The sequence below is a fragment of the Oxyura jamaicensis genome, chromosome 4 (genome assembly GCF_011077185.1).
Source record: "Oxyura jamaicensis isolate SHBP4307 breed ruddy duck chromosome 4, BPBGC_Ojam_1.0, whole genome shotgun sequence".
Lineage (NCBI taxonomy): Eukaryota > Metazoa > Chordata > Aves > Anseriformes > Anatidae > Oxyura > Oxyura jamaicensis.
In genome coordinates this window covers 17,014,154-17,027,497 of record NC_048896.1, presented here as the reverse complement: position 1 = coordinate 17,027,497, position 13,344 = coordinate 17,014,154, and the positions used below count along the sequence as shown (strand labels likewise).

General features: G+C 39.2%; 1 protein-coding gene across 1 annotated transcript in view; it reads right to left on the bottom strand.

The window, feature by feature from the left end:
• Positions 1–4,073: 4,073 nt before the first annotated feature.
• The window catches only part of ATP7A (ATPase copper transporting alpha), a 28,392-nt gene continuing 19,121 nt past the window's right edge, over positions 4,074–13,344 (bottom strand). The window contains exons 14-23 of the mRNA XM_035324995.1: positions 13,172–13,306; positions 12,160–12,354; positions 11,787–11,969; positions 11,413–11,626; positions 10,605–10,751; positions 10,230–10,372; positions 9,695–9,898; positions 9,007–9,124; positions 8,370–8,472; positions 4,074–7,548 (exon numbers count right to left, since the gene is read on the bottom strand). Of these exons, the coding sequence (XP_035180886.1) occupies positions 7,272–7,548; positions 8,370–8,472; positions 9,007–9,124; positions 9,695–9,898; positions 10,230–10,372; positions 10,605–10,751; positions 11,413–11,626; positions 11,787–11,969; positions 12,160–12,354; positions 13,172–13,306 (1,719 nt within the window). The 3' untranslated portion in view covers positions 4,074–7,271. The remainder of the gene's footprint in view (positions 7,549–8,369; positions 8,473–9,006; positions 9,125–9,694; positions 9,899–10,229; positions 10,373–10,604; positions 10,752–11,412; positions 11,627–11,786; positions 11,970–12,159; positions 12,355–13,171; positions 13,307–13,344) is intronic.

Sequence of the window (13,344 nt, the reverse complement as noted above, 5' to 3'; positions counted from 1 at the left end):
TTGCAGTAGTGCAAGATTCAAAAGCATATTTATTTTTAAAGAAAGTTATGATGGTATTTTTGTTTTTCTCTATCTCTCTGTCCTTGAAATGGAAGATGGAGGGAAAAAAAAAAAAAAAAAAAAGCCTTCCGTTCCAAATGCTGGCTTTCAAACATTAAGCTTGGTTTCAGCCTAGATTTTAGACATGAGGCATCAGAGAAGAGATGTGAAGATCACTTATACTAAGAGGCTTTTACACATGCAACATGTACTTTACTTTGTGGTTTTAACCTCCAATACCAGTTTAATAACTTTTTTTTTTTTTTCAAATAAATTAATTTAAGTTTTAAAACCTCTTTGATTGATTTAAAACAGATTTTCTTGGATTTTCAAAGCTGATGGTGTCTGGGCATTATTTTTACGTACAATCCAAATAACAGACATACTGCCCTCATCAATCTTAACTACACATTTATGTACGTTAATTCAACCAGCTGTTGTCTTTTGCTCTAGACCATTAACTACTGCCTAACTAAAAAAAAATGTGTGTGTGTAACAAATCAGTTTAACTTAACAGTCACCAACTAAATAAAAAGAGAAATCCCCAGTTACATCCTTCCCAACAGGCTTGTCACTGACCACACTAAACGAACATAATCAAACCCAGTGAAGAGTTAAGCAGACAGAATAAACCAGCAGCAGTACGACCCTCCCAGGCTCTTGCACAAGCCCAGGAAGCGGTCCGAGCACCCGTGCTTTTTATGAAGCAGATGCAGTTTCCTAACGTTTTAAGAAACGGGGCCCTCTAGGGGAAGGTGGGTGAGAGCTCACTGGGGAATGATCTACCAGTACATCTTCGCCAGGATTTCCGCATTCCTGCATGGAACAATGACAAGCTTTTTCTGCCTCTCAGTGAGGAAAGAGAGAAGGTGCAGAGTCCTGTTGCGTGTGGGGTTGCGTAAAGGCTCCCCAAGGGAGTTCAGGTGTACTCAAAGGCTTCCATTGGAGGCACTTTTTGATGGGAGAAAGTGGCACTGTACGTGTTTTTGAATCAAAGCCTGACCTTTAGGGCTTCTCAAACTGTTCAAGAGAGATGCTTTCTAAAAACATTAATTAAAAAAAAAGGGGGGGGGGGGTTGGATGGGAAGAACATATTTAAAGAAAATGTATCCATATTGAAATGAAAGTACCTAAGCAGGGGTTAATAAAAAAAAAATCTATGCAAGAACTGTGTGTTGGTAAAATGGACTCCACCAAAGCTGAAAATGTGATGTTTCAGGCAGCAGCTGCATAGGATCCAGAATTTACCAGTGGACTACCTGACTATGGCAGGCTGCTGAAGTACAGTATTTCTGCATATCTCTGTAATGCCAAATAACAAAGCTTTAGAGTAATATTACTCCTAGCATTATTTACTATATTATTTCCCACCAGAGCTCTACAAGCGGGTATTTGTTCCACTGATTTCATACAGGGTAAAACAAAACAGTATTTGATCCAAGTTAATTGACTTTTTTCAATAAAGCAGTAATACTATCAGGATTTTCCTTACCACTCGCTCCCCACGGTGGCAGCAAGTACCTGCAGTTGTGAAGCAGGTAAGAAGCTGCTGTAGTAAACAACTGTATGAGCTAATTTAAAACTTAATTATCTAAGATATTTAACACTTACAGAAACATGGGGCAATGTGGATATATGGCTGTAAGGCGAGTTCAAATTTTGCAGCAGGTATAAAACCTGGTTTTACTGATGTGATCCTCTTATGGTGATACTGTAGCTAGGTTGGCCAGTACAGTGAAGCTGGACTAGCTCATGAGAATGAGATGTTTTCTGTGGGATTGGAAAGATGAAGGTTTTCCAGACTTCAAGACACAATTTCACCAATATAGCTTATGTTACTCCATTTTGGCTTTGTCTATAAAACCTCCTGAATGACAAAAAGTGCTAGAAAAATGTTTGACTTTACCCTAAATGCAGTTGAGATATGTTTTATAGCTTGGGAGACTGGCGGTGGCTTTAGTCAAACTCTCCTACACGAGTGATGTGGTACTGCAACCATCCTGTGCACAGGGACAGAAGCCTGAGGCTGTGGACTGAGGTGCTTTTGATCTACTTCACTAAACAATTTGCTGCAAAACAGTAGCTGGACATCAGTGCCAAAGAAAGTGGCCTAGTTAATCTTTTCTTAAAATGCATAAATAAATTCAGCCATAGCTAAAAAAGGCTGTTCAAATTGAAACAAGAAAGTTCACATGCTCTCTTAACTCAAAATAACTGAAGATAAGTAAATAAAACAGACCTAAATGTTTTGGCTACTATTTCTGTGCAACAAGCATGTATTTTCAAAACCACAGGGGCTAAAAACCTGGAGGCTTCCACACCGGCCAGAGCGTATTAGGCCAACAAGAGCCAGTCCAAGATGACTAAATTACAGTGTTGTGTCTTAATTGAAAGCAAAATTTCAGTCTTGGAAAGACTTGGATCCAAACTTAGCTTTCTACATGACAGCAGACCTAGCAGAGACAAAGACTTATTATGCCTAAATTTAGCGGTCACTAGACGTGTCTGTACAGCACAAGGGATCTCTCACACCTTGCTCCTTTAGAACAAGGCTAGAAGCACTGTCTTACGGCCCCTTCCCACTCTGTTCCCCAGTGCAGCAGGATCTGCCCACCAAACCTCCGTACCTCCATGGGACCTTTTATGGGACTCTGGCCTGAGTGATCCAGAAACCCAAAAAAGAACTCCCCTTCCAGCAATACAATAAAAACAGCACCACAAAACTCCAGGAGAAACCATTCCAGCCCATCTACCTGCAGACAGGCCTAAGGGATACGCCCAAGATGGCATGGTAGGGAAGCAGGCAAAGGCCTTGGCAAACAGGGAACATAAAGTGTTCCCTGACAGAGCAGGTTTTCTGTTTTTTTAGTTGTTCAACCTGTTTACTTCCAATGCTGGAGAGATGCTTTGAGAAAGCTCATAAAGATACGAGTCTTCTTCAGGCTTTGCACTTTTTTTCTATCCTGACATAAGCTGAAGGTAGAAAGCTCTCCAGAAAAATGTCAGTCAGCAACCACAGCCTGAGGACCAGTCAGGATAAAAAGGGCAGTTGGGCTGAGGAGCTGAGAAGGGTGTCTTCTCCTTTGCTTGCTGCTCCTCACTGCTCAGGATAGCACCTATGCTGTGGCAAGGGATTTGTGCTAGATGAGGCTCATTCACGTGATCCTTTTCGGGATGGGAGCTTGGCCATCTCCATGACAGGAGTAAGGGAGTACTCACACTGAGCTTTTCTCATCACTGCTTGCTTGACACTTTGCTTTGGGACATGGAGTGACTGCATAAATGACTGTGCTTTAGCCAGACTCTTCTCAGTAAGGCCCAGCGAAAGGCCAACAGGTACAAACTGAAACTAAGGAAATTTCATCTAAACATAAGAAAATATATAGATATTTAAAAAACAAACAAACAAAAAAACACTGAGGGTGACTGACCACAGGAACAATTTACCCAGAGAGATGGTGGAGATACTAACATCTGAGTGGACACAGTACAGGGGAACCTGCTGTAGCTGGCCTGCTTGGATGGATGCGGACTTCATGACCTCCAGCAGTCTTCCAACCTCAACCACTCTGATTCTGTAATAAGGCAACATTCTTTACGGGAGGATTATTCCACAATTTCCCAACTTTCACTAATACCACTTGCCAACAGCCCTACTCTTTCATGTAGCCTGGGAATGTTGCTCAAGGTCATGCAGTTTAGTAGAGCTGGAAACATACACAGGAAACACCAATCCTCAACTTTTTGCCAAATAAGCAAAAAAACACAGTTTCACCTTTCCAGTTTCAGAGGGAGCTCTTACTGGGTGAAGATGAAATGCGTGCAACATGCAAAGGCTGCTTTTGAAATCCTGATCCTGTACATGCCCATTTCAACCTGCTGAAGGGCAATCCAGCATCATCATGCCCCAGAGGTGCCATGTGTTGCCTTTTAAATTGAACAGGGTGTAAGGAACGGGAAGAAGTTCTGCACAGCTAGCAGTAGGATCTATAAAGTCAGCACAAAAAATATTTAGAAGAGATTACAGAACATGATTTAAAAAGTCTTTGGATGCTACATTTTTATTACATAGTTTATAATTGTCATTATGATGATAGAGGCACAGTTAATAGAAAGTGCAAGACTACATTTTTTTCCAGATATAAAGAAATGTAACAGCACTAAATTAACAGTCTATAACAATATTCATTTCTCTATTTTTCATACCAAAATAAATGAATTAAAAGTCTTAAATTTAAAGCATTCGGATGGAACTTCTGTTTTAAACAATATTTGTAATAAATAAAATTGTTTACTTGCTTTCATTGTGTTTTGTCAGCTTCACATTCTTCATTTAAAATTTCAAGTGTCTACACTTTTAAAAGTTTATTGGCAAGATTCAAAGAGCAATTTTTAAAGCCTTGAGCATATGTACTGTTTCTCCCTTTTTAAATAAAGTACAGGTTTTATAAATAGCTAATTATAGAAAACAATAACATAGACAAGTAATACATAATTTCATTTGTAACTATGTTTCCAAATGATATTTTCAATTCTCAAATCTAAACAGTCTCCAGTAGGAATAAGATACTTACATATTAAAACATTTATATTTAGGAAAACATTTACCTTTCACATGATTTCACTTGTATTGTACATTCAAACTGAAAAATACTTTGGTTCTTCACTGTAAAGCACCTTTAAAATATTTTAATCACATAACAAACATATAAGTCAATACTACACGTTTGGGGGAAGAGGGGCAGGACTGGACAGAACCTATTTTCAAAACCTGGACTCTGAATTCCTTAATCAGCTATACAACACTCAAATGCACTGTGTACTAAATTCAGGTTCAAAAAACATTTTGAGACAGATTTTGTTAAAGAGAAAAACCAGATTGAAAGGGACTTCCTGGGCCAGTAGGTCCTGACCAGTGCTGCTGTAGGTATGACTTCATATGAGCCTTTCAGAAACTCCAGAGCAATTTGGGTTCCACTCATACTATCTGTAAAAATTAATTTGGAAAGAATTTAGTAAACTCTTCGTGCTGCTTTATCTATCAAGCAGGAATATAACCTTATATTACTACTCTGTTTTCTGCAATAAGAACATGATGTCTGTCACTTATATTCCACATGTACTATAGCCAGGGGCTGGACCAGCTCCTGCAGTAGTGAAACTCCCATCTGAGAGTGTGTCGAGATCTGCTTTGTGTCTCCGCTGTATGGTTAAGATGACCAATTATCAGCAAAACCCAGACAAAAAAAAATAAAAAATGCAAATCTCTTCTTTTGTTTCATCTGCAGAATGTTGCCAAGAACAACACGGAGAGTGAGAATGAATTAAGAAGAAAACCAAAATCTTTGGAAACAGCTTACATGGTCTTGAAGCACTAAAAGCTGTTTGACAGCATTCTGCTGGTTTTCAGGTAATTATCCACTTCGTAAGAAACAGCTTTGTGAGAAACTGCTTTCTTGCTGAAAACTGAGAGAAACATCTCATGGAATGACTTTGCAGTAATGCATCTCAGCACTTCTTAACACAAGATATACATAGAATCTAATTCAAATCAAAACATATTCACTTAGAGATACTAAGAACCGAATTCTGCAACAGAAATACTTTGTTTCTTAAACCAGTGGCAGCAACAATTACAAATTATGTCGATCTCGCTGCAATTTAAGAAGCATACTGACTCACTAACAACATAATCCACAGTACAACTTTGCTGCTTTCATACACTGGTACTTTTCCTGGTAGTTAAAAAAAAATAGTAAATAAAACCCTACTTACGACTTCCTACATGCACGATCTATGCATTGATAACAGACTTCAAGTTAAGAACTAGACTATTACAGAGATCTGTCATTCTGCATTGGGTATTTCTTCTCTAATAGCACTATTGGGAATTACGTGTTTACACCATTAATTGTATTTTATTATTTAAACATTATGGAACCTAGGAATTGTTTTAGATTGCTGCCTCAGCACAGGATTTAAAGAACAAGGTTTATTAAGTAACAAACAGGTAGCTAGCTACTGGGTGACGAACACCAACTCTATTTCTCATTGAGAATTTTTTAATATTCAAGATTTAATGATCAAAACCTGCATTTTGAGATTTCAGTTCTGTAACAAATGAAGTTGGTCTTAATTCACAAAGCCTGAATCTGAACATCCCAAACTAAGGAGGTTAGGATCTATTGAGTGGGCTGGGGATCACGCCTGGCCCACTTATCTCTCTACAGGCAACTAGTGTCAGTGCAGTATCTGACAGATAATGAACTCTTTGATGACGGTAGATATCCGCAGAGATTGAACTGGAAGTCTTTTAAGGGCAGTCCGTGTGACACCAAATTATTCTGGCTCATTTGGGGAGTGCTAGTTGATACTGGAAGCAAGCACTAACTACATTGCTGCCTTTTTAAAAGCTAAATATTTCAGCTAATATCACATCATGTTCATAGATGATGATAGAGTTTTTGTCTTAGAAGTTGAGAAAGAGCAAGCAGCCCATTCAACCTTCAAGCACACAATCTTAGGAGTGTACTGGAACAGGGATGTATAGGAGTTAAACATGGGTACAATGTTAAGATTGAAACCCCAAATCTCTCAGTCATCTGTCTAACAGAAATCCAGATCACGGACAGTGAGATGTTACGATGCTAGGAGTGTGAAAAGCTGGAACCAGACGTTTACAAGAAGACTGGCATTCAAGAGGAACCATTCCTGGTACAAGGCAGGCTATAGATACAAGAGCAGTCCTTGAAGTTTTTAAGGCACATCTATCTGCAAACACAGAACTTTCAGTATTTCACAGATGTGGGAGTTTATAATTTTTTAAACACAGTACTAAACTTGACTACGCATAAAGAAGCCTGTTACAAGGCAGGGAAGTGCATTTCTGGTTCCTTAGTCTCCTTAATTGTATCTTGGCATTCCGCCAAAAAAAGCAAACATCATGGAATGGTAACAGCGCTGCTCACAAGCATTAACGGCTTCTACTCGTTTTTGTTAAGTCTAACTAAAAAAAAATAAAAAAGGACAATGGGAGGTCACTAATAAACTCATTTTCTACATTAAGGAAGAAATACCTGTATAGATCAAACCCCATAAAGGTAAAAAAGCATCTGTAACGACCTCCAGAAGTGATCATTGCTTGCACAGACTTGTAGACAGTTGCTAAGGTTGTTTTGGTTATTTTTCCATTTTGTTTCTTCTGCCTTTTTTTGAGGGTGTGTGTGAGTCTTTCATAATGTTGTGTCATCATCTTCTCCAAAGTCTCCCACCAACAGTGAATGCTTATCTGGTTCATTAAGAACTATGCTGTTCACCGAACGCTTGTCTGAAAAGAGAGAATTTATGGAGGCTCTACTGTAATTAATGATGCGATCCATTAAGCTCAGTTTACGAGAGTTTGTGCTGGTCTCATCAATTCCAATATGGACACTGATTTCTGATGGGCTCTTCTGCTTCATTTGGCCACGGGCCCGGAACTCGAGTTTCTCAGAACTTGGTTTCTGGTACCTATAGGAAGGCGGGGAAAAAAAAAAGAGGACAATGTGTCTCAGGATGAAGTAAAGTACACTAAAATATGGAAAGAAGCTAGCCTTTAAATGCTATAATCATGTGCAAGACAGAGCCATTTATGATCCATTATACAGTGATTGAAGTCTCAGACTTTGTGAGCCTACCATACAACCAGAAGCTGATGCTGTGCTTTTGGGCCAGGATGCAGAAGAACAGGTAAAGCAGACAAGTATCACTCAGCATTTAACTGCTTTAGTGGTACTAAGCATCTGCAAAACACGTAGCAGCAAAGTGTATCTGCTACCATTTACCAGGTATTCTGCTCTGCTTCCTCTGAAACCAGGTGTGTTAACTGGACAGCAAAAGGTATCATTCCTACCTCAGTGCTACACTGCTCCTAACTGTGAAGTAAGGAAACAAATTCTTCATTGACAAACGCAGCTTGGTTTATCACCGGTCCTCAGCGCTTGTGCAGAGTGTACAGCTGCGTTGTCTCAGAAGCCTCACTTTTCAGCAGTCAGCGTGTCCAGACAAGATTTCTCAGAAATATACAAAGGGCACTAAGGAATTTGAAATTTTGAACACACTTTTGAGTTCTACGTTTCTATTAATTTTTTAAATACTACCTTCTGAAGTATTGTGGGCTGACTACTCTTCTCAAGCAAGAATCAACCACTGCCAAGCACAGACTTGCCCAAATTGTTCTCTGAAAAGTTTCAGAATCGGTCACAGCCTCACACTCATTTTCTGCCACTTAAAGGAAGAGACCCGAGCTTCAAATCCAAGTTACAAATAACAAATAAGTTTTTCATACTCACATCTTCAACAGCAAAGAAGAAAGCACAACAGAGACAGAGGAGGCAGCCATTGCTGCAGATCCCATCCAAGGTTGCAAAACCAGACCAATGGGCAGGAATACACCTAGAAAAAGAAAATAATGAGTTTAGAGCAGGAACACAGCATTCTTCATAGACGAATCGAACGCCTTGCGTAAAAACACAAAACTTCATGAGGACTTTAATTTAGTTCCATTTCTGTTATGTTGGTAAATGATTTTAGTCTAGTATTAAATAACAAATATTCAATGCAAATATTTATGTCCTATCTTGCGCAGAACCCACATGTGAATACAGCTGACCATGTCATATGATCTGAAATTCAGAGGTGTGCATGTCTTACAGCCTTGCAGTAAACTGCTTGTTTGTGGGATCAAGTTCATTTAATAAACAGTTTATCTTACAGTCACTTCGATGTGCTGTGCGTATCCACAGCAGCGGTAATGTGGGAGATGGGAGATGACTGCACAAATTGCTTGCAGAGGTTGCAGTGGTCTAAGAGCTCTGCTCTTAGCGTCCATCAGAAATAAAGAAAATGGATACTCTTCCATACAATAGTAAATCCATGTAATCTACTGGCTAAGCACAGTTTTATTACCACAGGAAAACATTCACATACCAGCAGCTATGGGAACTCCAATGAGATTATAAATTAGAGCAAAGACAAAATTGATCCGGATCCTTTTGACAGTCTTCCTTGATAAATCTATACTTGCTACCACATCCATTAAGTCATCCTGGAAGTTAATGTTTATAGGAGAAGTCAGAGATAAAAAGCATACACATAATGTCACCATACCCCCATTTTAAAGCTAACTACCATACACTGGACATAACAGACTACATGTAATAAGTATTCTGTAAGTTGCTCTATTTCATCTGCCTAAGAGCCCGTACAACAAGCACCAGCCTTATTTCAGATGCCACCATAACCCAAACAATGTATACAGCGCTGTCTGTAGGGTACAGATCCAGACAACACAGTTTCTGTCAAGGTATTGTTGATACACAGGAAGAAGTGACAGTAACCTTACAGATATTCTGATATGTTCCTTAAATATGATTTATGTTTGCCAAAGGTCACCCCAGTTTTTTCCTCCTTTGCCAGCTCTCAAATTTGAATTACCCCTGAATTTGTAGGAGCAAGAAAATGGGGAAAGCTTCCTTTACAGGTCAAGTACCACTACTAAACAAGCAAGACAAAGACAATCTCCAGTTGTACTGGCTTATGAAGGTACTACTCCTCAGCAATGGTCTGAATCACTCAAGACATCATCTCATTTTCATGAAACATTCTTCTTTCTTACCTTAATTAGAACCACATCAGCTGCCTCGATGGCTACATCAGTACCCGTGCCAATAGCAATTCCCACATTAGCCATAGCAAGTGCAGGGGAGTCATTGATACCATCTCCAACCATGGCCACCCGTTTTCCTTCATCTTGTAGCTGTTTCACTTTGGCTACTTTGTGGGAGGGAAGAACCTCTGCAAACACTTTGGAGATGCCAACCTATGGGGAGGGGGAGAGAGAGAGAACACAGGAGTAGCTTTCCTACTAGCTACCAAAGTTTCTGCTAATAATGCAATTATGAAAGCCAAAACCCACACTACGCTTGAGTCAAAACACCAAGCCCTAATATGAAAACAGCTCTGATTTCAAAGTTGACACTGCACCTATTCAAGAAGGCTTCTTTAGTTACCCTCTTATTCTGAATTTTATGTCAGTATTTTTCACCATAGACCAGTTCTATACTAGCCACAGGCACCATCAACATGACAGCATCCTTTCTGTAAATGGGTTGTGGCAAGCTTCAAACCCAAACACACGCAGAACAGCTTACCTGAGAGGCAATAGATCGTGCTGTCTTGCTATTGTCACCAGTCATTAGGACAACTTCTAAGCCCATACTCTTCAAAGTGTAGACTGCCAGCTCAGCTTCTGGTTTCACAGTATCAGCAATAGCTATCAAGCCACAAAGCACTCCTAAAAACACAAAGCCGGAGTTAGTCATAAATACTCTGTTCATTTCTTCTGGGGGAAGGAGAAAGTGACATTTTCTCCTTTAAGACTGCATAACAAAGTTTTAGCACTTCATGTCTCTCCATCCCATTAGTCTACTTCAGGTAGAACTGCTAAGGCATTGGTTCTTACCAGCTTCTATTTCTATTCAGTGGTGACAAGTCACCTCTGAATGAAGAGACAGCAATGAACTTACCATCGACAGCTGTAAGAACTGCTGTGCGACCTTTCCTCTCATGCTCAATCATGGCTTTATCAACTTCATTTTTAACAAGAAGTCCATTTCTGTTCATCCATTCCCGGTTCCCAATGAGAACAGAGTATTTTTGAGAAGTCACTGTAGCTGAAGGAAGAACAAGTCTTGTCATCATATAGATAACTGGCAAGATTCCCTCCAGCTAATCCTATCCTGCTCTCTCGGTATGCACTGAAATATCATTAAAGAGTCCTATCAATATTGAGAGAGATTTTCTTTTTTGCCAAGCCAATCTTTTAATGTGTTCATGAAAAGAACAGTACTGACATTTCTTCAGTACTAGGTAGTTACCACTTCAGTAGACCAAGAATCACAGGTCAAGGGACAGTAAAAGACAAAAGTCCCTTTATCTGTGCCTTTAATTTAACATCCTAATATAGTTGAAAGACCTAACGGTGAACTGCTCTTGATTGAAAACCAGCCAAATGTGTAAACATACATAATTTTGGCTAGCAAATAGTGACTTGGGATGAAGCAAAATAGAGAGCTAAGAGAAAACTCCTATATGGTTTTCCAGCTCCACATTTAACAACTTCCAACTACCAACAGAATGTTTTTATCCAAATGTTCCAAGTGATGCGTGAGCGTGAAATAAATAAATGACCGCCTCTACTTCATATGTGCCTTGATGCAAGCCCAGTTCTACAGGGCTGAAAGAACTGCTCTCATTCTTAAGGACCCTGACTAAGACCAAAAGCGTAAGTCCATCTTGCTATCCATTTTATTCTATAAAGTGGAGTTAACTTACTCGGTAAATCAGCATCGATAATCAAAGCAGGCTGCATTGATTCCTCCACATTTTCCTCAAGTTTCACAAGTGTCACATTTTTAACATTGTTTTCTTCAACCATCTTATTTTTCCTGTAGAGCAGTGCTTCAATATTGGTGACTTTACAGCTTATGCCACAGCCTGGAACTACCTGAAAATCTGTACATGTCCCAAGGGTTTCTGAGTCCAGTTCCTAAAGAAAGTGGTAGCAAAAAGAAGACTGAAGTGGCCTCAAAATTTTCCAGCTTTCCATTTGAATACATCGACTACTTTTTAAATGATGCCAGTCTATTCAGACACATTAAGTAATGCAGTTCTTCTGTAATACAAATGTCTTTGCCTACACAATTTACCTTTTTGCAGTACTTTGTTATTGCTGCTCCAAGAGGATGCTCGCTGTTACTCTCTGCAGTTCCCACGATGGCCAGCATTTTGTTATGTGGCATCCGGTTACTCTCTACTAGGTATTTCACACGCATCACTTCTGGAGTCCCATGAGTAATCGTACCCGTTTTGTCAAATACAACCACCTTTACCTGCAGTAAAACAGGGAGATTTCATTCAGTGAACAAAGCTTTAATGTCTATTTTCCTCAGAGTACCCCATTTTAATCCAGTTTACTAACATGCCACTCACAAACATGCAATGATCTGCTCAGACAGGAATTAGCAAAATGCTCCTGATACCACCCTTGGAGTTCTTGTAAAATGAACCCACGTTTCTTACCTTATGGGCCATCTCTAACGGTTCTCCTCCTTTGATCAGTATGCCATTCTGGGCTCCTACACCAGTACCGACCATCACAGCTGTTGGGGTGGCTAATCCCAGGGAACAGGGGCACGCAATGCACAGGACCGTGATAGAGGCTTGGAAAGCAAAGCGGATTATCACCTCTGCTGCAGAAATGCTCTTATTGTAGCCCTAGTGACAGAAATTCATTTTAGTGTCAAAATGAAACAAGGAAAACAAGGAATTCAACTACAGATTGGCTTTGATATAAAAAAAGAAATGCAAACATGCAAATTAAAGAATTAGAAAGTAAATTAAAAAGTAAAACACAGGAAAAATATGCCAAAGCTATGATTAATGACAAAATTAAAAGACGGGTGACTAAATTGTGCTCTATACTGCATATACCCACGGTTTGTTTTATTAAAGGACTTTTCCTTACATAGGGTACTACACTCTATGTCATATGCAATACCAAAGATGAAGATTGCTCTCCTGCAACTAGTAAATTCTAACCAGAAATGCTAGTCCTCCAAGAAACCTGAGATCTAAGCAACCACAAAGCACAAATTAAGATTTTGATCCTCCTCTGGCATCTGTCAGGTATATGAATTTCACTGATTTCAAAGGTGAATTTACACAAAGATATACTAAGAAAAATAGAATAAGAATTGGAACTTGTGACCCAAAGCATTTCTTTTCCCAACAGAGAAGGAATGGAAATTGGGAAATTTCAAGGGTTAGTATTTGTGTTTTTCTTCTGTTTTTCCTTTTTAAAGCTAACTTTCAGGAGTTGATTAATTACTGCAAACTCTCTTTAAGTAGAAATGTAAGAATGGTTCTGCAGTGTAATATATAGCTGAAAAATATAATCATTTCATATGGGTTGTTCTTGCCCCCTGCAACTGCCTGCAAGGATAATCCAAAAATGGAGGTGTTGCAACCTAACACATTTGCAGACTAATTATTTTTGAAATATTTCAGAAGGTGTTTAACGAGGTTTACTTACCATAAAGTATTTTTCTACTATTTCGAAATCCACAAATCCAATTATAATCCAGGCAAAAAGAGTAACCACAGAAACAGCCACAATAAAAGGCACAAAGTAACCACTAAGTTTGTCTGCAAATTGCTGAATAGGAGCCTAGGAAGAAGAAATGAGTGTCAGCTTCAGCAACATCA